Source organism: Aspergillus clavatus, genomic scaffold (assembly GCF_000002715.2).
Source record: "Aspergillus clavatus NRRL 1 1099423829795 genomic scaffold, whole genome shotgun sequence".
Lineage (NCBI taxonomy): Eukaryota > Fungi > Ascomycota > Eurotiomycetes > Eurotiales > Aspergillaceae > Aspergillus > Aspergillus clavatus.
Window position 1 is genome coordinate 688,769 of NW_001517104.1, and position 23,913 is coordinate 712,681.

Consider the following 23,913-nt stretch of genomic DNA (forward strand, 5'->3'; position numbering starts at 1 on the left):
CAGTTTCCGGTATATATGCTAGTAGGTAGGGCATCTTGGGTGAGATCAGATCATACTATTCTGGCGTATACGCCAACGCTAGAGGGAGGAGGGAGGAGGGAGGAGCTGGGGTTATGACTGTTCATGGTTATTCTAGTTTATTCTATCTAATTTAGATTTAGCGGTGTGTTCATCTTTCATTGTTCACCGTGTTCGTACTCCGAGTATCCAGTAGCTAGCTAGTTACAGCGAACCGTCCCCTACCCCCCCCATTACCTGCGGTTATAGTTCAGGAAGCGCGACTGTTTGTGAGCATCGTCAGCGTCCGTATAACCACACAACGCAAGATTCGGAGCACTTACTGCCAAAAACAGGATAATCAGATTCGAACCAATGAACGCAAGGAAGATGCCCAGATCGCGCCACCTGGTGTCAAAGTCCATGGAAAAGGTACTGTAGAACTCATCGCCGAGCTTGAAGGCGCAGTATTCGCACGCCCGCGTGGCGTTGTCGGCCAGGTACCCGGACCCGCCGCGGTCGAAGAACGGCTGCATGTATTCGCCGCAGGTCTGGCCGGCGGGGGCCTGGAAGCGGTTGAACTCGCGCGGGGCGCAGACGACGGGTCGGTCGTGGAGTTCGGTCGTGACCATGCCGCTGATGAGGCGGGTGAAGGGGTCAAGCTGGTAGAGCCAGGCGCGCCAGAAGCCCGGGATCTGGGGCTTGGGGATGGCGACGCCGCAGAAGAGGGAGAAGATGATGGTGATGGGCGGGTTGATCTGCGAGGCGATGAAGCTGTTGGGCGTGAGGGCGGAGATCATCTGGCCCAGGGTGACGGAGAAGATCTCGGTGATGAGGATCATGAAGAATTGGTAGCCGGCGCGGCTGGAGGCGGACTGGAAGCCGGGGATATAGTACAGTGGGAGGAAGAAGCAGACGGCGCAGAGGACGCTGTAGGGGATCTCGGCGATGACCATGGAGAGGGCGAAGGCGAACTGGCTGTAGGTCTTGCAGGCTGATTCGCGGAAGAAGACGAGCCGGGAGAATTCGAATCGGGGCTCGACTTGCTGCAGGATGATCGCCGGAAGCACCGTCACGTTAAAGATGACGAAGATCCGGTACTGGAGAGAAGCGCGAGAGTCGTCCAAATTCAGGAACGCGAGACCTGTGATCAGGGCGATGACAACGTGCGTGAAGAGCCGCGTGAATCCGTAGTTCCTCGACCGCCAGAAGACCAGGTTGGTCCGTTTGCAAACGACTTGGATCTGATGCCACAGCGGCGTAGCATATTCCCTGACCACAGCTTGCGAGTCGCCGTCCTGTCGAACTTTTTCCGCGCGCTGAGCCTTGATCTGGACGATTTCTGCCTTGACCTGCACGAGCTCTGGCGATGTGCGCCAGACCTCTCCCCAGTCACGATCACCTAATCGGCGAGTTTGGCCTGCACCGATGGCATCCAGCATCCATTCTGCGGGGTTCGCATCGGGCGGACATTCGGCCCCATTGCGACGGAAGTATTCTAGCAGCACGAGCGAGTCCTCTCCGATGTCTCCAAAGTACACACACTCCCCTCCCCTCTGGAGCAAGAGCAACCGGTCGAAGTTTTCAAAGAGAGCAGAGTTAGGTTGGTGGATCGTACACAGAATAGCCTGGCCGGCAGCGGCAAGTTTGCGCAGGAAACGAACGATATTGAACGCCGACTGGCTGTCAAGTCCACTGGTAGGCTCATCGAGGAAGAGAAGCAGCTCCGGCTTGGCAGCCAGTTCAACTCCAATGGTAACGCGCTTTCTCTCTTCGACTGAAAGACCGGTATCCGGGGTTCCGATGATCGCGTCGGCGAGACCTTCCAGCTCCAGCAATTGGATGATACCTTCCACGTACTCGTACTTTTCGGACTGAGGCGTGTCATACGGCTGGCGAAGATCGGCCGAGAAGCGCAGTGCCTCGCGCACGGTCTGCATGGGCTCGTGGATGTCTAGCTGCTCTGCATACGATACAGTGCGCAGAAAGCTTCCTGGCGGGGCGGCGCCGTCGACGAGGATATCGCCGCTGATCACGCCAATGTTCTTCCGAGCGGCGAGGACATCCAGGAGGGTGGTTTTACCCGCACCCGAGGCGCCCATCAGCGCTGTCAGCTTCCCTGGCTGGACATACCCGTACACGGACTGGAGAAGACGGCGAGTGCCAGACGGGACGGGCACGTCGTAACAGACATCTTCCCAGGTAAAGACAGACTCGGACGTAATCTTCAAATTAGTACCTGATTCATTGAGGGACTTAGACTGTCGGTTGGCTCGCTTCTCCATCAAAGCTTCGTTCAGCTCCTTGCGCTCCTTGTTCTCCTTTTGGTAGAAAGTGACAGTCTTGCCTCCAGCACCAAATTGCAATGTCTCGCCCAGATACAGATTGACGGTGAGGAAACCTCCTGTCAATGCAATCATGATGCCAAAATTCCGCCAGAGGTCGGCGGGGAGATAGCTGAAGGTTTTGGCGAGGTAGCTGGCACCGGGGATGATGACCGAGCCCGGTTCGCCCCCAGCAAGAGTGCAGACTCGACTCTGCATGTCGTCGTACCCAGGACCGCTAGGCACCAGAGAGTCTTCGGTGCATGTCATGGTCAAACGCTTGAATTCGTTGACCATCAAGGATGCAAACCCCAGTCCGAACGGGTTGACGTAGTACAGCCATCGCAGCCAAACCTGCTCGCTTGGCCATTGGATGAGATAACCGGACGTTAGAACGAACAGAGTAATGACTACGGAGGCAAACTTCATGGCGTAGTCAAAGTCTGGGCACATGCAGCCAATGACTCGGAAGAAGCACGTCATGCAGAGATACCCGAGTAGGATGATCAGAACGAAGGTGAAGAAGGCTCCTGCGTCGAGGACTAAACCACACATGAAGTAGACAATGATACTGAAGACGAGGATTCGTGCGATGGCAAACGAGGTGTCCACCAGAACTTGTGCTATCCAGAGCGCGCTGGGCCGATAGAAGGTGAACTGCCGATGTTTGTTTACGATCGAGCGGCCCATCATTGTAGATGCGAGCTCGGCGAATGCCTGGAAACCATTGAAGAGCAAACTAATGAACAACAAGCCACCTCGGGTAAAAGCACCTGCACTGGTCTGGGGAGACTTCAACCAGACGGTACCCAGAATGATGGCGACGCCGGTGGAGGTGATCCAGGATACCGTGAGAGCAAACTTATCCTGCCACTTGATCAGGAACTGGCGTTGCATTAGGGCCCAGATCTGCAAGTGGAAGGGGATTGAATAGACCGATGTTTTGGGGGTGAATGTGCGCTTCGCTTCCCTGTTAGCGATCTCGAAGTCGTCGTAAATGTGTTTTTCTTGCTCCACTTTCTTGCGGTAGGCTTCCATCTCCTCCGTGAGTTTCTCGCTGTGAGGAGACTTGTCGAACGCTTCCGCAAGTGTATCCGGGGTCGAGGGGACGTTATCCGCACTTCGACCGTCCCTGTACTCTCGCTCGAATGGATCAGTGCAGCCGGTGAGATAGTCAGGAGTGGTCTGGCGAGGCTTCTCCTTGAACCCCAGGCCTTCGAAATACGATCTTGCTTCAGACGTTGGACCGAAGAAAACCTGTCGGCCACTGTCAATTACCAGCACCTTGTCGAACTGCTTGTAAATGTTTTCGGAGGCCTGGTACAGAGACACAAATGTCGTAGTCTGGTAGATGTTGGTGAGAATCTTCAATGATTTCGCAAAGTCCAGAGCGGTTGACGCGTCCAGCCCACGGGTACTGTTGTCCCAAGCGAGGACCGTGGCAGATGTGACCATCATCTCGGCGATACTGACTCGCCGCCTCTCTCCTCCGGACACGCCTCGAATGAACTGATTTCCGATGACAGTGTTGGCGGTGTGCTCGATATTGAACATCTTGAGCAGCATGTCGATGACTCGCTCTTTGAATTCGGCCTTGGAGACTCCCATAGGCCGTTTGCCGGGTGTTTTCGTGTCCAATGCGAAGCCTAGGGTCTGCTTGACCGTGAGCGTCGGCTCATGCACGTCGTCCTCTTGGTTGTAGACAGCCTCGCCGCGGAATCTCTTGGCGAAGGTTTCGGCGTCAAAGGGGCCGTAGAGCACATCGCCGTCGATACTGGTGAAGCCGAATCGCTGGTTCGTGATTGCTTTCAGGAACGTGGTGCAGCCAGACCCCGGACGCCCAAGGACGAGCACCATCTCACCAGGCTTGATCACGCCCCGGAAGTTTTTGAGGATATCGAACTCCTCCCCTTTCTTGCCATACCCCATCATATGCATAATGGTCTCTGGGACGTTAAAGAAGTCGATGATCGCATCCGGGAACGTTTTGATATATGTCTTGACGCCTCCCATGCCACGGACGGTGAGATTGTCCCATATAACGCCTGCGGATCCCGTCAGCGACGGAGAGAGGCCTCTCTACCAAACAGACACTGCATTGCTTCATGTACTCACCTATGCGCTTATTCCTAATCCCCGCTGCCATCTCCGCCGCCTGATTGCCGCGCAGAGTCGTCTCAAGATCCCATGATTCGTCCGAGTCTGCGGAACTGGCAGACCTCTCGACATCCGCCGCCGTCACGCCTGTCTTGGACACTCGTGAGATCTGCTTGGACAGCCGATGGGCTTGGTGTGAGATGCTGGAGAACTGCCGGTTCAGATCGGAGAATTCCTGCTCGGCCCTGCCGACGTCGACACCAGTCGGATGCGAGGTCACCCCCTGAGGGTTCGCATCTCTGATCCGTTCCCGGTGGTGGTCGTAGGCACCTGCTGTGGACAGCGAATCCGAGTCCGAGCCATTACTGACTTTGGAGATAGCTGGCTTCTCCTCCATGGCACCCAGGGGCAACCAGTCAGAAAAATTTTCACTGTGCGGAGAAGGTTGGACAAAGGGGAAGAAGTCCGTCCCTCTTCATAAAAAGGGCAGAATTAATGGTGCTAATAGTAATCATTGGAATAGCACTAAGAAGCACTAAGAAGAGTCCAAGAGTGACTTGGAGCCTGGTAGAGAGAAAGGGCTAGAATCCATATAATTGCTAATGAGCTTGGCGTATTTGAGCAGGTGAGGGACAAAAGGCCAAGCCAGCAGTCATAATGTATCAAGCACACTTGCATACAGAGTATAAAATAGGTACATACATGGCCACCACTCACCATACGATACCTCGCTACATAGGGCACTTCGACTATGCCTCCTTCTCAGCCCTCCCCTGTTCTCTCCACATTCCGGGGTGCGGACGGTTATACAAATACAATAAGGCTAGAACTAGAAGCAGCCTAAGGGCAGATAGTCTCAAGCCATCCGTTGGATTCCAAGCGGGCACCGACGCCTCAGGGTTGGTTCATTGGACCGTCGGGACTCCGAATCCTTGTTCGCAGAGCAGGGCAGCGAACAATCTAATCTGGCTGAGACTGATCATATTGTTCTTGAGCCATGAAGACTGCATCGTCGGGCACTCAATCGAGTAAGACAGCCAGCAGAAAGTTAGCCAAGAGTCGAATGGTCAATTTCCGCTTGTCTCGCGTGGATAAAGACAGTAGACTGGATAATCTTATGGCTCAGGGCACGATGTTGGTCAAACGGTCAAATAGAAAGACGCCAAGCAATAAACGGTGTCGCAGTGGGTTGGAACCTCCGAAGTTTTGACGAGAAAATGGATAGTTCAGTTGTGTGTTTCACTTGCAACTACTACTATTATTATTAATGAAGTCTTTGAAGACTCTTCCCACAATAGATTATCTAATACGGAGAGCAGACGACGGAGGACAACTATCTACGGCGATAGATAGATAACTATGGGCAACATTCCTTTTCTTCTGTTCTTGTTATTGAGATCGTAGTTATTTAGTTCCCTTATATTTCCCGTTCAAGCCCTACTTCACTGTGTCGACTTGACTGGGGGTTTTCCAATCCCCAGTCGAGACGAGAGTGTCTTCCCATGGGCACAGTTGTCTGAAACTCGACCAGTACAGCCCCGGAATCTCAACTCCAGGATTTTCAGACAAGATACATTTGGATGCTCACCAAATAAATCAGAGGCCTGAGAAATGTCTTAATGTAGTTGACAGGGCGCAGGAACTCGCTCGTGATCGACATTGTTCAGCTGCATCTGAACCCCCCGGAATTCAACTTCTAGAGAGTTGGGAAAAGCGAAATCATCGCTCATTGCAAGAAGAATCGTGAATCGTGAACTCATGATTCATCCTTCATTCTTGTTGACGTTAGCCAGTGTCTCCCTTCTTCAAAAGTGATGGTAGGGACATGGAGGAGGAAGTAGTACTACGTAGAGCCGCTTTAGTATAGTAACCGGCTAGTGGACAGTCTGCAATGAACAAGACCTGACTTCAATGAGTAAGTAGAGCTAAGCATTTATGTTGATCGCACAAGCATAACTACTACTCTACTACTCTTCTTGATTTAAGAAAGGATACTTCTCATTATTCTCTACGGAGTAATCTATCTACGGAGTAGCTATTATCTAGATACCTGTCGACTGTAGTTGTTATCACATCACATTCTTCTTCCCCGGCCAACTCTCGTCCGAAGTGGAGAAGCTGCTCTCCACCCCCGTCTTTTTGGTGTCGCACAGTCTACTCTAGAGTGACTAGACTCTACTCTGTCGGCTCTAGAGTCTCTAGGATGCAGCGTAGTGGCATTAGGCATGACTAACAGAGTAGTATCTGATGGGTACATCCAGCATCATCAGTGATGTCGGTTTGAGGGATCCTTGTTGTTGCTCATGGGTATGGAGTGTGAGAAGCTGTACACTGTACAGAGGTGAAAAGGCATCTCTGCCTGATGATGTATGTAGGAGAGAAATTGATAGAATGGATTTCAACTTTTGTGTGTAACACAGCCCTGTGAGGAGCGATGGGCCTATTGAACTAAGTATGATCGCAAAACCCAAAGCTGTAGTCCAACACAGCCTCATCTTCAGCCCTTACTGTGCTTGAAGCCCTGAAGCACATGAAAAAGGCACCAGAGTAGCGCCTCCAGCCTCCAGCCCCTAGGTACTAGTGTGGTAGCTTCCGGAGGACCATGTTTCATCTGCTGCAGTCAACTTCGCACTGGTCAAAGGTTAGTTTCTAGCGCGGGGACTCAAATGGCTTAAACAGAGTGATCATCACCATGATGATCTGAATGTTCTCCTTGGCTGGAAGTAATTGTCACAAGATGTAGTAGGGTGGTCTATCTAAGCCTTCACATTATTGAGGGGATACTACTAGTATTTTCTTCTACATTCCATTCTGGGGCAGCCATACTCGATCTGCCTTGAAAGGCACTGGTTCCATGATCCATCTCAACCACGGTCCACGGGAGTTGGAGTTATTGAATGTGGTAAAACTGCATGATTGCATGTGGATGATGAACCAATGATGTAGATGTCGTCACTCATCCCAGGTCACCGAAAGAACTTGACCTTGGCTGCTTTTGAAAACGCCATGCTGATCCGAAGATCTGTGACGTGGGGGGTTAGTCATGGAAGTTGGGAACTCCAGTGATGCAGCAGTACCTAGGTAAGTCTACCTAGTAGATAGTTCAGTGCAGTAGAGATTTCAATAATCGATTGATCCTACTAAGAATAAAATGAAGACGGGGGGGGGGCTGGTCCTCCCCCGCATTCATCTGCGACACACTCATGTTGGATGACAATGAGCTGCAGATGGGAGAGGGAGAGAGGATGGAGTCATGGAGTACGACTCGAGTACTAGGTACTAGGTATACTGGGATGGGATCAGATGATATGGGCGGATCAGTAACCAGGTAACCAGATTAAGGACAATTGACTGACTTGAAACACGACTCAACCTACATTCTCTTGAGAAATGAATAATGAGAATACTATCATCCATAGTTCCATAGTTCCATAGTTCCATAGTTCCATACCTCTCAAAAACGAAGACAGAATTCTCGTTCTCCCGGGAAGCCGTGCGAGAAAATGACGTAAGGGCTGCTTTGGGGTCTTGAGTCCCGAGAGTTGAACAGTCAACCGGCCCGTGGGAAAGTGAAGAGAGAGTTGAAATCTCCATTATTCAAGTATCCGATCCTCCAAAGCATAATAATCATGGGAGCGAGGTTTTCTTTTTCCACCATTGGTTTCCCCTCTCCCTATCTCATACCTATAGACTGACTGACTTACATGGAAAGTTACCCAACTTACCACCCTCTGATCGCTCGCAGAGGCTCAGCCAACGCATGTCCATCCAGCGCTTCTCGTTTGGGAACAGAACATCCACATCGACCCACTACTGGCCACTCCGGGTGGGAAAATAGTGGGTAATGACCACCATCCTTGGGAACGGCTGGCATTTAGTACTTATAACGTCGACGCATCCTCGAATCTCCTGTTGTTGCAGTTTCTTGTCCTCCTTCACTTTGCTACTCCTCCTCCTCCTCCGTCCCTTGACTCTGGAATTCCTGAGATCTCCAGCATACTATACACGATTTACACCTTCTTCCGATCCCCGACGGAATCCTCTTAACAACTAACCCCCCATTTCTTTTTTAAAACGAAAAGAAGCAAGAACTCCCCATACCTAGCATTTATTTCCCCCGTCATGTCGCGAACAAGAGTTCTGCTGGTCGGAGCTGCCGGTGAGACGGGAGGCTCAATTGCCAATGGGCTCCTGGAGAATCCCATTTTTGTAAGTTTTTTTTTTTTTTTTTTTTTTTTTTTTTTTGCAAGCTTCGTCTGAGAATGGTTCTGTTGTCAAATCATCGTCCTTGTCTGACCCCGGAGCTGTGTAGGAAGTCTATGCGCTCGTTCGTCCCCGGTCGGTTCAGAAGCCAGCCATTGTCTCTCTGCAGGAAAGAGGTGTCCATGTGCGCCGATGCGATCTGAGAGGCTCGGAGGATTCTCTCGCCGAAGCGCTTACCGATATCGACATCGTCATCAGCTGTGTTGGTCCCGCCGAACAACAGGATCAGATTCCGCTCGCAAAGGCCGCCAAGAAGGCCGGGGTCAAGCGATTTGTACCTTGCGCATTTATCACAGTGGCCCCACCCGGCGGCATCATGTGGCTGAGAGATGAGGTATGTTCGAAGAAAGACCCAGTAGTACCCAGTGCGCGCTAACCACTTGCCTGTCCCGCCGTTAACAGAAAGAGACCGTCTACAACCACATCAAGCAACTCTGGCTGCCGTACACCATTGTCGATGTCGGTTGGTGGTACCAGCTTTCGTACCCTCGTCTCGAGTCCGGACGGGTGGACTACGCCATGACCACCGCCAACAACGAGATCGTCGGAAATGGCAACACCCGCACCGCCATGACGGATCTGAGAGATATCGGACGCTATATTGCCAGAATCATCGTCGACGATCGGACATTGAACCGGATGGTATTCGCCTATGACACCGTCATGACCCAGAACCAAATCTACGATATGCTCGAGGAGATTAGCGGGGAGAAGATCCAGAGGAACTACGTAAGTCTTGCTGCTGCTGGTGCTTTTTGCCCACAGTTCCACAACCACCCAAGCTAAATCTCTTATCCCAATCAGATCCCAGAAGAGACCGTCTACACCAGAGTCCTGGCGGCCAGACAGTCGAGCGAGACCTATCCCTTTGACCCCATCAAGTTCATCCCCCGATACCTCGCCGAATATCAACTGTCCTGGGGTATTCGTGGTGATAACAACCCAGAGTATGCCAAGTATCTTGGCTACTTGGATGCTAAGGAGCTCTACCCCGATTTCAGACCTACCAACTTCCGGGAATACCTCGAGACCGTGGTCCGAGGCACCGCCAAGGGTATCTACACCGATCGCACAATTTCCAGAGCTTATCAAAGGGAGTTCCCGAGAACCGAGTCCAGCGACTCGCTGTACACTCGAATCTTCCCTCGAGCCGAGTCGAGCGATTCGCTGTACATGAGCAGGTAAAGAGCTATGCGACCCCATTAACTCCCCTCCTTGGCGACGCTAGACGTCCCCTCTCCGACCGCACCAAGTTTCATGTATCCAACGATCTTCGTCCCTCTGGAGCAGACTGGCTTTGCTCTGGTTTCTTTGAGGACTTCCTCTCCAGCCGTTTCTCCTCTCTGTGATTCACCTTATGCGACACTAGACCTTTGCTGGCGTTTTGATTTTGTTGTTTTTGATTTCTTGCCCCTTTTCAGAACACGGCTTTACGGAATATGAGGCACCGGGCTATTTGATGTTATACCACTTTTTCATACTTGGAAATGTGGGATACACGAAGTTTCTCTTAAAGGGGTTCAATTTTATACCCAGATCGGCTCTGTCCAATCTACTATTGACGAGGCACAATTCCACATGCATTCTTTCGGTCCATTAGATTTTAAAATTCCTAACCATCCACAACGGAGTGTTTTAGACCTGAGTAGCGAACCACTGACTAACCGGGGGAAACAAATGCTTCTACCGTTTTAACCCAGTCGTACTCGGAAACCGCATCCCCAATGAAGTTCCTTCCACTTGCTCTAGCTTTCTCTCTACTCGACCTATTAACTACTCTCCAGAATCATCGCGATTCCGCAATCGACTCTTGCTGAACAAAATGAAGTTATCATTACGTTTCTCATTGCTCTCGTATTCTTCTGATATCCTAATCAACCTAGCTAAATGACTTTCGAGCATCATTTCAGGCATGTCGCAGGACGACCCTCAGTATCCTAGTCCACAAGTAATTCCAGTTGGCAATGCAACAACTTCAAGCAGCTCCAATTCCCACACGGTCCAGTCAACCAAATATGGCTTTCTCAAGCCGCGGCAGACGACCATGATCGGTTTGTCATCCTGAAATGGTTTCAATGCAATGGGTCGGTCCTAGCTCATCACCATATCCAGCGATTGGCGGGGCGATTAATACCGGGTTGATGATTGGAGCTGGAAACGCACTTTCAAAGTAAGACTCAACTGCCTTCAGGTCGTCAGTGGTAGCTAACGGGTTCAGGGCTGGGGTTAGTGTTGTCGCCTTGATAATATGATTTGGTCAGTTGGTTAACCAAATGATCAAGCCTGCCTCGATTATCATATCCTATACGGTTGTCGGTATTGTGGTCTATCTGGTTTTGTGTGCCTTGGGTGAGGTTGCTGCTTGGCTTCCTGAACCCTCCACGGCACCCGCTCATGCTGTGCGGTTCTGTGACCCAGCTCTTGGGTTTACCCTGGGCTGGATGTAAGATTCCTTCCTTGTTTGAACGCCATCTGTGTGCACTCTCTAACTGACTACGGTTTTGCTATCAAGCAGATACTGGCTCAAGTACCTGGTTGTCACCCCAAACCAGCTTACGGCAGGTGCACTGGTCATTTCATATTGGCTAGATATGAAGTACGTGAATCCGGGGGTTTGGATCTCTACTTTCCTAGTTATCATTGTTGCCACAAATTACTGGGGCTCCCAATACATTGGCACATTCGAGTTCGCGCTATCATCCTTCAAGATCTTGGTTCTCTTTGCACTTACGGTGCTTTCTCTGGTCATTGCACTCGGTGGAGGCCCAGACCACGAAGTGAGGGGCTTTCGGTACTGGAGAGATCCAGGTGCCTTTGCGCCTTATGGTGACCATGAATTACTCGGAAGGTTTCAAGCTGTATGCAAGACAATGTCCTCCACAACGTTCGCGTACCTGGGCAGTGAGCTCCTCGGGATGACCATGCTCCATATTGAGAACCCTCCAGAAGCTGCTGCACGAGCGATCAAACTCACCTTTTATCGAGTACTGATTTTTAATATTTTCAGCGTGACTCTTCTTGGGATGCTGGTTCCTTTCGATTCGCAAGATTTGGCCTTTGCAGGCAACGCTTCCAAGCCAACTACAGTCTCGGCCTTTATTGTGGCAATTCGTATGGCGCACATACCTATCCTTCCAAGTATCCTGAACGCATTCATCCTCTTCTTTGTTCTGTCGGCTGCAAACCAGGCGCTGTATATGGCAACGCGGACGATCTACGGGCTCTCCCAAGAACAAAAGGCTCCTGCATTTCTATCGCACACTAACAGGAGAGGTATTCCCATCTATTCTTTGGGTATCTGTTCTGGCTTGGCATCGTTGGCATTTTTAAACATCTCGAGCGACTCCAAGGTCCTTTTCGGGTATTTTGTCAACATTATCACGATGTTCAGTCTGTTGACGTGGATCTCCATTCTCATCACGCATATTTCATTCGTTCGGGCGCGCAAGGCTCAGAAAATTCCCGACTCGGCGCTGCTTTTCAGGGCTCCATTCGGGGTTTGGGGTTCGTGGTTCGCTCTGTTGAGCTGCATGCTCATCTCGCTGATGAGAGGCTTCGATGTTGTAGAGATGGCCGTGCACCCTAAGAGATTTGATTATAAAACATTTGTCACGTCATATCTGGCCGTTCCTCTGTATGTATCCCTTGTTGTCGGGTATAAAGTTCTTACCCGCTGCAAGAGCGTCAATCCCGAGGAGGCCGACCTTTGGACCGTCACAACGATCCGTGAACGGCGCGAGGCGAAGACGACGGTTCCCAAGTCCGAAGTCGAGGCTTTCAAGGGGAAATATTGGCTGTGGCATTGGATCATCACTGCATGGCTGCTGTGACACCGACCTCGTTATCTTACCTAGCTTCTTTTGGATATCGATAGACCATTCTTAACTAACTGCAGTATCCTTCCTATTCCCTTACCAAGTATCTACTGATCAATAAGCATGACACTTGGCTGGTTCTCCGGCCTGGCTGTCAATTGTCTTGGCGGTGGGGAGTGAGCCATGGATGTAGAGGACTCTTTTGTTTACACAGCAACGACCAAAGATGCGTGGCAACGATGAGGACATTCAACGATCCGAGTCATCATTTTATACCGGACTTGGGGATCAGGATAATCAGGTTGGGAAATGCACACTCATGACCTCCAGGGATCATTCAACTAAAAAGAAAAGAAGGAAACCCACTGTTTCTATTGCCAGCGTCGTGATGGACAAGCAGACGGGCGCTAAATTGTGTGGACATGATTTGCCAGGGACCGGACGCTGGAGGGGTGCATCGCTTCCCATCGAGTCCAGCTGTCCACTCTTCGTTCTTTGGCATCAATGGCTTGAACGGAGTGAAAAAGAAAGACACGGGTTCAACAGGTGAGACTGCGATGGTATCTGTCATCAGAAATCAGAAAGAAAGAAAAAACGAGAAGCTGACCGCTAGTATTTTGTTTTACTACGGATGATCCAGCCTTGCTCGTGTCTATCAATCAGTCCCCTCTCCTCTTCCCCCACATTTATTTTGAGCCTTTTGCTCTCTAAGGAAATCAGCATTCTGGGCTGGGATCATGGAGAACAACTCGAACCCGACACTGCACTGAGCAATAGGAAGCTGATTACATATCGCTTTCGGCGTCGTCCGTGACGTTTGCTTCCTGGACGTTGAAGTTGTCAGAGAGTTGCTCTCCAATCTTGAGAACGGCAACTCGATACCAATTGCTCTTCTCACTACCCCAAGTCGAATCATCGCCTTCTTGCGACCTTGGATCCCGCGAGCTTAGATGTATCAGTGGGTCTTGCCTGTGCCAATTTCAAAAGCCATGGTCCTCCCTCGCACGCCGGTCAAGAGCGGAAAGGAATTGTTTCAAGTCATCGAAACTATTAACGAACAGTTCCAGCTCGAGCTCCCTAATCCGCAGATCTATTCGCCCTCGGTTGGCTCTAACGACCATTCACCGCGATGGCGTACGTACAATGGCCTCAAAAGACTGTATTTCAACAGTGAGGTTGACTTAGCTCGAATCCTCAACGACTTTGAAGAATGGATTGCATCGCGATCAACCGAGCTTATGGACATGCGCGGCAACCGAGCTCAAGTGTCACAGAGACAGTCCAGCGCGGCAAGACGACAGCAGTTAATGTGCAGTACCCCAGCGCTGGTGTCTTCACATGAGAAGGAGGAACGCCTCAGATATTTCATGGAGTTAGTAGATGACGAGATATATTTGTTGAACCGAGGCTCTGTCCGCTACCATCCAGAGAATGATCGAATGCAAATCTCGCCAGCAAGCGCACTCAGACCGTTGAAGAGAAGGATCTCCGAACAGGAGGAGGAGGAGAATGAGGAGTATCATACTGCTCCCAATTCACCCGTGAAGGATCCACAAAATGCTTTCAGCCGGTCTACAAATACGAAGAAGTCCAGTCACTCGGCAGACGGAGAGGAGGACTGTGGCGTCAGTTCCTCTCTGGTGGTCGGTGACTCCGTTCATGTGTTCAAAAACCCCAAGCTTGTCGATAGAGCCAAGGAACCGTCCAAATTTCTTGAGAAATTAGCAGCCCCAGACCACTTTCGACGATATGACGCGCTACCGAATGCACACACAGGGCCGAACTTTAGTTTCTCAACGGTTGCCACGTCCTTTGGCCAAAGACACCTCGATACTTCCTTCACTTCGACAGTGACCGACGCCACAGAGCCGATCCCCGACTCGGAGTCTATGTATGAAGATTCAGTTGTGGGTCATATGATAACCCACGAGCTCAACATGAGCCTTGATGATCCAGATATTACGGCAGACAATCAATTGAAAGAAGCACCTTCTTCCCTCGAGGGACGAATCATGGAAGAGCTACTGGAAAACGGACCGTTCTCTTTGGAGCAGCCATTTCCAAGGTCAATTCCTCTTCGATATCGGTACGAGTTAGAGAGGGTTGGTAGGTCGTGGAACGTCCCGTTGAACCGTATGCTCGTAGGGAACAGCATTTCCTTCAAGTCGTACGTAGATTTCTGGAAGTGGATTGAGGGCCACAACCAGAGATGCGGGAAGCCGCTTCCAGAGAAGTCGCCCAGCAAGGCCTGGGAGGCTGCAACTGGGACATTGAAAGCAGAGAGACACTCGGAAGTGGTATTTCTCTCAGGCGAGATGGATTGGTGCACTAAAACCGAGCCGGGTATTCTTAAATTCAGATTAAACCCGCTCAAGATCGAAAAGACATGTCGATTCCGTCGCCGTTTCGGGTCGGATCGATTCCTCAGCTTAACGATACCGGTGCCAGCGCGTCCGCCACGTCATCTCCGTTTCGAAAGGCACCCCACGCTGTTGCGTGAAAGTCTAGCGTTGTGGCTGACCCAGCATGTCCATCGGTGCTTGGGGAGAATATGGCGGCCCTTCTTTGTGGAAGAGGTCAAGACGAAGCGCAAACCGAAGCCGGCAGCGCCCAAGTTCAAAGTAGAGCTCTTTGCCATTGATGGGATTGACTTTATGAGTAGCATGAGCCGCATGCCATCCATCGCCCCGCCGGACCAGGACAGCGAAGGTCATACTTCGATGAGCCTGGAGGCTCTAATGGACTGGCATATGCCCCCGGAAGACAACAGAAACCAATCCAATTGCAAGCTGTTCCAGCGGATCTCGTTGGGGCTTTCTAAGACGTATGCTACTATCATATTGAAACCGTGGCAGATTTTACACCTAAAAGATGTACCTAATCGCCCCGTTATGAACGATGGCTGTGCTTTGATGTCCCGGGGTCTCGCGAATGCAATATGCGATTCGCTTGGGATTACTGGGAACACCCCGAGTTGCTTTCAGGGAAGAATCGCTGGAGCCAAAGGATTGTGGATGGTAGACAGACACCAGTCTGACATTTCAGTTGGCGGAGACGAATTCTGGATCCAAGTCTCGGACTCGCAGTTGAAGATCCACCCCCATCCGCAGACCTGGCGGGAGCCGGTGGACGAGGAGAAATTGACGTTTGAGGTGGTCAAATGGTCGAAGCCTTTACATTCGGTGGAACTGAATACTCAGTTGTTGGCCATCCTGGAGCATGGGGGAAAACTCAGAGACTACATCGCTCAGCTCACTCGAACCGGGATCCAAACGGTCTATCAAGACTTTGCGAAGGTCCTTGACTCGGACAGTCCTGTGCTTTGTCGTAGCCTCATTCAGAAGATCAAACTGGTGGCGGATGATGGCTCTGCGCTGGCGAGCCAGCGGGTCAAACATTTGGAACAATGGACGGCGAATGATACAGAGGCGATCATCAGGTTGACCGAAGCCGGGTTTGCGCCTCGGAGTTTCTATCCCCTACGTAAGCGACTGGGGCGCTGTTTGCAGGATGTGCTCGCTCGATATGTAGATGAGCTCCATATCAAGGTGCCTCTTTCTACCTACGCCTTTTGCATTGCCGACCCGTACGGAGTTCTCCAGGAGAACGAGGTGCATTTTGGCTTCTCAAACAACTGGCGCGATGCCCAGGGGCAATTCGAAGACAACCTCCTAGACGGCATGGACGTTCTGGTCGGTAGACTGCCCGCCCATGTCCCCTCGGACATCCAGCGTCGCCGCGCGGTGTGGAAACCGGAGCTCCGCCATTTCAAAGATGTCATCGTCTTTCCCACGGCTGGGGATATCCCGCTCGCACATATGCTGTCTGGTGGTGACTACGACGGTGACATGCCATGGATCTGCTGGGACCAGAATATGGTCCAGGACTTTCGTAATTCCGGTCTGCCCACGGAGGAGTTCCCGCCAGAGCATTTTGGCCTTACGAAGCATTCCGTACCAATGATGCAGATTCAGTCGACGGATGAGTTTCTTCAAAGTGCATTCACGTTTAACCTGACGATGTCGAAACTGGGCAGATGCACTGTTGAGCACGAGAAGTTGTCATACGATGAGTCGATTGACTCGGCAAGGGCGAAGGAACTGGCATGCCTCCTCAGTCACTTGGTAGATGGCCGCAAGGGAGGTGTGCACCTGTCCGAGCAGGCTTGGCAACAGTACCGCAAGACGATCAGCCCCTGGGTGCGGGAAGACCCCGCGTATAAGAACACCCAGCGGAAACCCAAGAAGGAAAACATCATTGACTACTTGAAGTTCGAGGTCGCCCTTAAAGAGAAGCATGCGGTGCTGAAAGAATTCGAGCGTGTATTTCCCGAAAACGAAAGTCTGTACGACAGGGATGACGACCTGGTGCGCCCATGGAACGAGGCGCAGCGGGAAGCCCAAATTGAGAAGCAAGGGAGCGATGGGCAGCTTCCCGTGGTGCTCAATTATGCTTCATCCAAGGTGGAAGCGTTCTATCGCCAGTGGATCAACTCTGTCTTAGGCGAGAACTCCCTCTCGCTCGTGGCGCGAGAGGCAGCGGAGGGGGCACGGAACATCCCTCCCCCTTCATTCGGAGACCATCCGCTCATCCATACGTGGCGGCACAGCAGGGAAGAATGGCTTCGGCTGCTAGCCTCATATACCTACCAAAAGCATAGCCATGCCGCCTTCACCATCCATGCGTTTGGCGAGGTCCTGTGCCAGATGAAGGCGAGCAGCCTCCCATCACGATCGGTGACGAATGAGATCTTGGCTTGCTACCGGGTGAACCACAAGGCGATCAGCCAGCTCACGGCCAAAGACACCGTGGACGAGGAGTCTGAGGATGCGGAAGAGTTTGAGGGAGAAGATGCGGTGGAAGCGATCATGTATGCGATGCATATGCCAGGGGGTTATGACGACGCTGAGGACGACATGTCTGTGGAGTGATGATCTAGATGATCGGAGTTTGGGTACTTGGTTTGGTGTATCTACAGCTGTAGGGACAAATTTGTAGGATAGTGGGGAAGCTTCACCGTGTAGAGTCGTTGAATTGTCTGTGCGAGTACAATTGATTGCATCCATCTACTCTGCAGGCAGGTCCTTTTGCTATCTACCTACACAGTACTGTTGATGCCTTGAGATGGTGTTGGCCATCAGCGATTCGCACGTGCAACCGCCGATCAGATGCAGCAGGCGGTCAGGCGGGTCATTACTTAATGGTATCATGCAATCCGCAATCACATGCCACAGCGGTTCCAAAAACGGGAATGGTTGAGATCAGAAGCTCAGAACAGAAGCCTTAATGGCGTTCGGCTGGGAGAGTCGGGAGAACTGTCCAAGGGACTAGGACTCGAGGTAGTTGATCTGGACTGCAGTCGAAGCGAGCGAGTCCATCTCAGTGATCAGATCAAATGAAGACTCAATATCCGACGTCAGCAAGAAGGTGGAGAGGGGATTAACGCTGTCACATTCAGGCTATATATCCACCCTAATGATGTTGTTTCAAGCATCGTTTGCGAGGACTGGAGTAGTTTTCTATCTAGATATGATAGTACCTAAATGGATAGCCGGAGATGAATAGGACCACAGCAAACGGTGGCAATCAGAAGGAAAGACGCAATTCCCTGTCAGAGAGAAGATCAATCCCCCCATCTTCGTATAACTTGACTCCCAATTTCCCAATGGGTTTGTTTGCCCGGCTGAGGAAATCCTTCTTTTTTTCTGCCCGTTTTTGCACGTGAAAGGAAAAAAGCAGGAATCCTCCCCTCCCTCGTCAGGATTTCATCCCCATTATTAAACTACTACTTGTCTATCAGCAATCTATCATCGACCGACGGGCAGAGAAAGAGAGACTCATTCGGGCGATCGCGATTTACTTTGATATTCCGTATTCTCTGCTTCATAGTCCATACAAGCGTTATAGTATAATCGTTCGGGTCGCGGGTGTGCACAGTATCCTGGTTCCATCACGAGCTTTGGAGGCGTTGCTCTTCCCCCCCGGACTAGGATCCCCCCCCCCCAGTCTGTTGACGGGAGTCTCTCCCTCTCTCCTCTCTCTCTCCCTCTCTCTCTCTCTCTCTCTCACGCTTCCCCAGACTAGTTCTTTTTTTCTTCAATGGACGCCCGACCAGGCGGAACATCTGCCCCGACGTCTGGCCGAGACGCCACTGCCACTGCCACTACCACCACCACCAGCTCATCGACATCCTCCCTCTCCTCTTCCTCTACCTCCTCCCCCTTCACCCCCTCCACTGCCACTTTTTCGTCGTTTCAGCATGTCCGATCCGCCATAATGGATGTCGATAACCATTCCGCGGCCGAGGATCGCTCTCGTCGGGCCACCAGCGTCCTATCCATGGATGACATAGAGGCCGCTCAGGCGCTTGAGGGGCTCCGTTCTGGTACTTGGCTCTTTTTCTTGCTTCTCGCCAGGTTTTGATGAATGAGTGAAAGGATGAACTGACATGGCGACTTGGCTTCCACATAAGACTATGGACACTCATCCCCGCGAACCGCTACGCAACAGAAACCCTCCAACGCCTCCTCGCTTCCTGCATCCGACTCCAAGCCACAGCCCGAACCCCTCCTGTCCCTGCTTACATCTACCCACCCCTTGATCTCCTCGGCCATCAATGGGTCCATGTCCGCATATACCTCGTCGAAATCGTACTCGCCGCGTTTCAAGTCCGGTGTCGAGTTCATTGAGCGCAACATCGGCTCGCCTGTCGCCAACACCGTCGGAACGGTAGGTCGCAAGACCGGTGTCGAGAGCGGTCTCCGCTGGGCCCTCCAGCGCCGCGAATCCAGCTCGACCGACCCCGCGACGAAGCGTCGCAAAGTGAGCGGCGAGAAGCCGCCGGCGGATGTGGATGTCGAGAAGGGACTGGTCGATGAGTCCTCCGAGTCTCCGCGCGTGCGCAGCTCCTCAGACCCGTCACACTCCGAGCCTCTGCCGCCATACGACGATATGCGGTCTCCGAACTATGAGGAGATCGGCCGGCCGTCATCGCGCCAGGGCCCAAGCACCTGGCAGAGCCGGCTCATGATCTCGACATCGGGTCTGGGCGTCGCCATGAGCGACGAGTCCCTACGCAGCCTGCAGTACTGCCTGACCTGGCTGCGGTGGGCGAACGGCCGGCTGGGCAAGGCCATTGTCGCGCTGCAAAGCGCGCTCAAGGACTGGGAAGCCGCACAGAAGGAGAACGGCGAGGGGGCCGATGCCTCGTTGCTGTCGCAGCGCATCCAGGCCGTCAAGGAGGATGTCCTGTCGACCCTAAAACAGGTTGTCGACGTCGTCTCCAAGTACGCTGGGGGTGCGCTGCCCGAGAATGCGCGGAACCTGGTCCGTCGGCACCTGACTTCCCTGCCACATCGCTTCCAGGTCGCCTCGACGTCCCAGCCGCCGCCGGGCTCGGCGGTCTCCAGCTCGGATGCCACGTTGGGTGCCCATCGCATTCTGGTGCTGGCGCAGGAAGGCCTGGACATGATGGCCCAGGTCAGCGGCGTGGTTAATGACACCCTCGTCAGCGCTGAGCACTGGTGCGAACGACTGGGCAAGAAGCGACCGGAGGGCAAGAATGCGGGCGAAATGCCCCCACCTGAGCCCCGGCAGGAACAACAGTACCCGGCTGATGTGAAGCAGCCGATCTGTGAGCCCCCTCGGGATGCTGCCATGATGGGGACGCAGGAGAAGGTGTAGCTGTAATCGACAAAGCGAAGATGCAGGCCTATGCGCTGAAATGTGCGTGCGAGAAGCAGGCATAGTAGCGAAGCGTCTTCCGTCCTTTGATTGCAATTGCCCGTACTCGCATCCGACTACGGGACCTCCTTGTCGGTCATTCAACTTCAATTTTCTTTTCTTCCCCACTGCAGATTACCTTCATTCCGACCTTTTCTTTTCTTTTCTCCTTTTTTTTTTTTTTTTTTTTTTTTTCTCTTTCTACGATTCTCGTCGCGACTGTCCTTTTCTTTTATATCCTCTGGTCACTTTGATATCCGCATAGCTTGTTTGGTCGATCTAAGACACGAAAGAATTGGCGTTTCTCATTGGTTTCTTGACTTATCCTTTCCCATGACGTTGGAGCGAGACATGGCAATCATGCCAATTGTTGTGTCTCTTCTCTTCTCTCAGTACTCTTTCTCCCATTCTCGGTGCATCTTTTCCCTCATGTCATTCATTCAAGTTACGGGTCGATTTCCTTCCTTGGAGCCGAAAATCGGCTCGTGCTCGTGTACGTAGAGGAGTCTCAAAAGCGTTTGAAAGAGAGCATTGGTTGATAGGAATTTTTTCCTCTGCATCTACCCGTGCTCGCGCTCGACTTCGACCTCGCGTATGAGACTCTTGCATCCCTCATGCGAGCAATACAACCTCACCTTGATAACCCTCGCAGCCGCCGCGGCTCTCACATCCTTCGCGTCCCTTGCAGCCACCTGCCGCCGCCTCTCCTCTACAATCGCAGCCCACTTCATCCTCGCCTCGGCCACCCGCTGCCGCCGCGCCATCCACCCCCGTTTCCACAGCGCCAGCTGATACATCTCCATGGCCGACACATTCGAACCCCCGCGTCCCCCTCCGAGCGTCAGCCGCTTCCTCCCCTGCCCCTGCCCATCCATCTCTTGTCCTCTTGAATCCCCACCGCCCAACCCATCCATAACCCCCACCCTCCACCTCCACCTGCGCACCTCCTCCACCTCCTCCCCACTCCGACAGAGCGTCCACACCCCGCGTCGCACAAGCAAATGCACCTGGATGTGCAGGTCCAGCGCATACCGCGCGCGCAGCGCCGCGTCCTCCGCGTTCGCATCCGTGTTCGCGTATCCCGCCTCCAACGCCTCGAGCGCCGTCGCGTAGAGATGCCGCTGCGTCGCGCTCATGAGGGCGCGGTATCCGCGTCGGGGCGAGGGGTCCGGGATCGTGCGCGGGGAAATCGGTTCGTCGGGTTCGGGGGCGTGGAAGGGCGGGTCGCGGGTTGGGTTGTAGAGGTTGGTGCGGAGGGCGTGCGCGAGGGAGAGGGAGAGCGGGGTTTGCGGCGTGGGGAAGCGGCAGGTTGTGCAGGTGAGAGCTTCAGTGAGGGTTTGGGTCTGTTGGGTTATTTGGTTGTTAGGAGGGTGACGATGATGATGGAAGGTTGGTGGGAGGGGAGGAGAGGGTGCGGGAGGTACCAGTTCGTGGTCGGAGGGGTCAGTGGGGAGGGTTGGTTCTGGCATTTTATTGTTGTATTTGACGTGGGTAGTTGAGAAGCTGGGTAGCTGGGTATTAGTGAGTATTGGGGGAGGTTTATATATATGGGATGCAAAGATGATGTGATATATGTCGTATCCTATACATCTGTCTGGTTGAGGCGGGACAATGGAATAGTTCATGGTTCATAATGCAGCATGTCTTGGGACATGGCATTGTTTTATATAGACGGTGACAATGCCCATTTGCATACTGTGTATGACTCCATCACTTGATTCACTTGTCCCGCGTCTTGTAGCGTCTGTACTGGGTCATGGGCTTGACGATCGTTGGGTTTAGATACATTCCCCTTTTTTTTTTTTTTTTTTTTCTTATGTCGGAGAGCAGGATGTCAGTTGATCCCGAATGCTAGCTAACACCATCACATGTGCTGTATGTAGAGTAGATCAGGATAGTGGGAGAGGATGGGCTAGCCTACACGGGTCGTGGCTTAGATGTGAGGGATTCAATTCGATTCCTTTTTCTCATTATTATTATTATTGTCGTCATTGGTATTATTATCTTTCTGGCTGATGGAAGAGGAGTATCTTGTCCTGTTGAAGACAGCGGTTTCTGTTGAGAGATATGATTGTTGGCGATGGAATGGGATATATCCAACGGCCTCGTTGTATTGCATGCATGCATTTCACCCAGGTATCGTTCAAGACAGGGGACAGGCTCTTCTGAGACACTAGTCCAATAGACATGTCGACATGTCTAGGACTGGTGTCTGAATACAGAAGATCTCCAAAAAAATGTATTTATCTGCAGACGAATCCAGAGTTTGCTAGGTTGCAGTACCATTCCTTGTGTCTACTTGGCGGGTTGCTGGACTAGGACAGGAAGGAAAACAGAACATCCAAAATATACGCTAGCTTGGAGCTTGTAGACCCTAAAAGCCAAAACTGTCCCATCGGGCATATCCTACAGTATCCTCGCTTGACCTGGCAGAAAGCTGATATTGGACTGTATTATGATGGCTTACCGGGGCTGGGAGTGTAGTGGCCACAGAAAGCAATATCTCAAGCCATAGATTGGTGCAGAGGCATCAGACTCAGCGAGGGGCAGTGACCTGGTTGGCCACTGTTGCAGTGAATGATGTGCTTGAGATATCCATGTTTTTGCTGTTGTAATCTGCAGGCTAGATAGAGCAACACATTTCGGCGAGTTCAAACCTGGTCAAATTGCGGCATCTCGATCACGAATTCGATATGTCTGCACCCCTTGTTATCAATCTCTTCCCCGCCATCTGTCTGCTGCTATCTGCCATTTTCGTGGGCTGTCTACACCGCAGGACGATATCGCGGACGCTGTCGCGATTCCAGCCAGAAGCCCGCGGCGTATGGCCGAGTGAGGGACGACGAAGCTGCAGGCCCCATGTGAGACTACCGGCGATGGAACCGCAATACAGGTTGCTGACTGTGAGTTGCTGCATCTTGATCTAGCGATGAAGAAGCGATTGAACTTTCTCGGTCCGATTCCGTATCGACCTCGGAAACTGTCACCGACAACGACGACGATCGACCAGCAGAGTGTCGTCCCGCTACTCCTCTTGCCAGATACTTTGATCCGTACTCCTCCGTTCTTCACGAACATATCCTAGAGCCTGCTTCTCCACCATTGACACCGTGGGAGCGGGAACTTCAACAACGCATCGACAACGGGCGAGGTCTCGGTGCATTCATAGATCGTCTGGTGGATTCGGCCGTTAAACGCCTGCAGCTCGCGATGGGACATGCATGAAAGGACGGTGTAGTGAGGAATCCTATAGCGGTGTAGGAATGAATGATGGGGAGGATACACGCAAGACAGGCCATATCTTGCTTGGTGCAGGGGGTCCGGATAAGGCTGCGCATTCCCCGCGGGCCCAAGGCTATATCAAAAACACGATTCCATCATCTACGGGTCCCCTGCAGGTTTGTATTGCATGCTGCGGCACTAGACCTGCAATGCTTCGTGGCACTCAGAAGAAGTTAGAAGCCAAGATGTGGTGGTCCGTGATTGCGAAGCTGAGTGATCAGGATTTAGGAGAAACGCCACATTCCGCCATACCTGTGCTTAGCAACCTGGCAGATATAACCTTCACGGAATTCACATCTCCTAGAAGCCTCAAAAAGAACTTGAAATAGTATCCTAATTGCCTGGTCAATTTGTCTATCATGCTGTATACTATATATATCCCGTTAGGTGTATCCCCTCCCAACCAAAGAGAT

The 23,913-nt window shown here is 52.1% G+C and overlaps 6 protein-coding genes across 6 annotated transcripts, besides 9 other annotated features; 4 read left to right on the top strand and 2 right to left on the bottom strand.

The window, feature by feature from the left end:
* Positions 1–251: 251 nt before the first annotated feature.
* Positions 252–4,815, bottom strand: ACLA_011100 (putative ABC transporter; the record flags this gene model as incomplete). The annotated part of the gene is made up of 2 exons (XM_001274108.1): positions 252–4,366; positions 4,437–4,815. The coding sequence occupies 2 exons, from the start codon at positions 4,813–4,815 to the stop codon at positions 252–254; spliced, it is 4,494 nt and encodes a 1,497-aa protein (XP_001274109.1).
* A 3,015-nt stretch (positions 4,816–7,830) lies between these two features.
* Positions 7,831–7,867: a microsatellite.
* A 673-nt stretch (positions 7,868–8,540) lies between these two features.
* Positions 8,541–9,866, top strand: ACLA_011110 (aromatic alcohol reductase; the record flags this gene model as incomplete). Its single annotated transcript, XM_001274109.1, has 4 exons — positions 8,541–8,627; positions 8,731–9,015; positions 9,084–9,410; positions 9,486–9,866. 4 exons carry the CDS (start codon positions 8,541–8,543, stop codon positions 9,864–9,866), a joined length of 1,080 nt encoding a protein of 359 aa, XP_001274110.1.
* Positions 8,633–8,662: a microsatellite.
* Positions 8,633–8,663: a microsatellite.
* Positions 9,867–10,954: 1,088 nt separating the features above from the next.
* Positions 10,955–12,511, top strand: ACLA_011120 (putative amino acid permease; the record flags this gene model as incomplete). Its single annotated transcript, XM_001274110.1, has 2 exons — positions 10,955–11,124; positions 11,197–12,511. The coding sequence occupies 2 exons, from the start codon at positions 10,955–10,957 to the stop codon at positions 12,509–12,511; spliced, it is 1,485 nt and encodes a 494-aa protein (XP_001274111.1).
* Positions 12,512–13,485: 974 nt separating this feature from the next.
* ACLA_011130 (RNA dependent RNA polymerase) lies at positions 13,486–17,427 on the top strand (the record flags this gene model as incomplete). The annotated part of the gene is made up of 1 exon (XM_001274111.1): positions 13,486–17,427. One exon carries the CDS (start codon positions 13,486–13,488, stop codon positions 17,425–17,427), a length of 3,942 nt encoding a protein of 1,313 aa, XP_001274112.1.
* A 1,089-nt stretch (positions 17,428–18,516) lies between these two features.
* Positions 18,517–18,562: a microsatellite.
* Positions 18,517–18,563: a microsatellite.
* A 209-nt stretch (positions 18,564–18,772) lies between these two features.
* Positions 18,773–20,179, top strand: ACLA_011140 (putative clock controled protein (Ccg-8); the record flags this gene model as incomplete). The annotated part of the gene is made up of 2 exons (XM_001274112.1): positions 18,773–18,881; positions 18,969–20,179. The coding sequence occupies 2 exons, from the start codon at positions 18,773–18,775 to the stop codon at positions 20,177–20,179; spliced, it is 1,320 nt and encodes a 439-aa protein (XP_001274113.1).
* A 191-nt stretch (positions 20,180–20,370) lies between these two features.
* Positions 20,371–20,419: a microsatellite.
* Positions 20,389–20,412: a microsatellite.
* Positions 20,420–20,778: 359 nt separating the features above from the next.
* On the bottom strand, positions 20,779–21,687 carry ACLA_011150 (uncharacterized protein; the record flags this gene model as incomplete). Its single annotated transcript, XM_001274113.1, has 1 exon — positions 20,779–21,687. The coding sequence occupies one exon, from the start codon at positions 21,685–21,687 to the stop codon at positions 20,779–20,781; it is 909 nt and encodes a 302-aa protein (XP_001274114.1).
* Positions 21,688–22,011: 324 nt separating this feature from the next.
* Positions 22,012–22,034: a microsatellite.
* Positions 22,035–22,179: 145 nt separating this feature from the next.
* Positions 22,180–22,222: a microsatellite.
* The last annotated feature ends 1,691 nt before the right edge of the window (positions 22,223–23,913 follow it).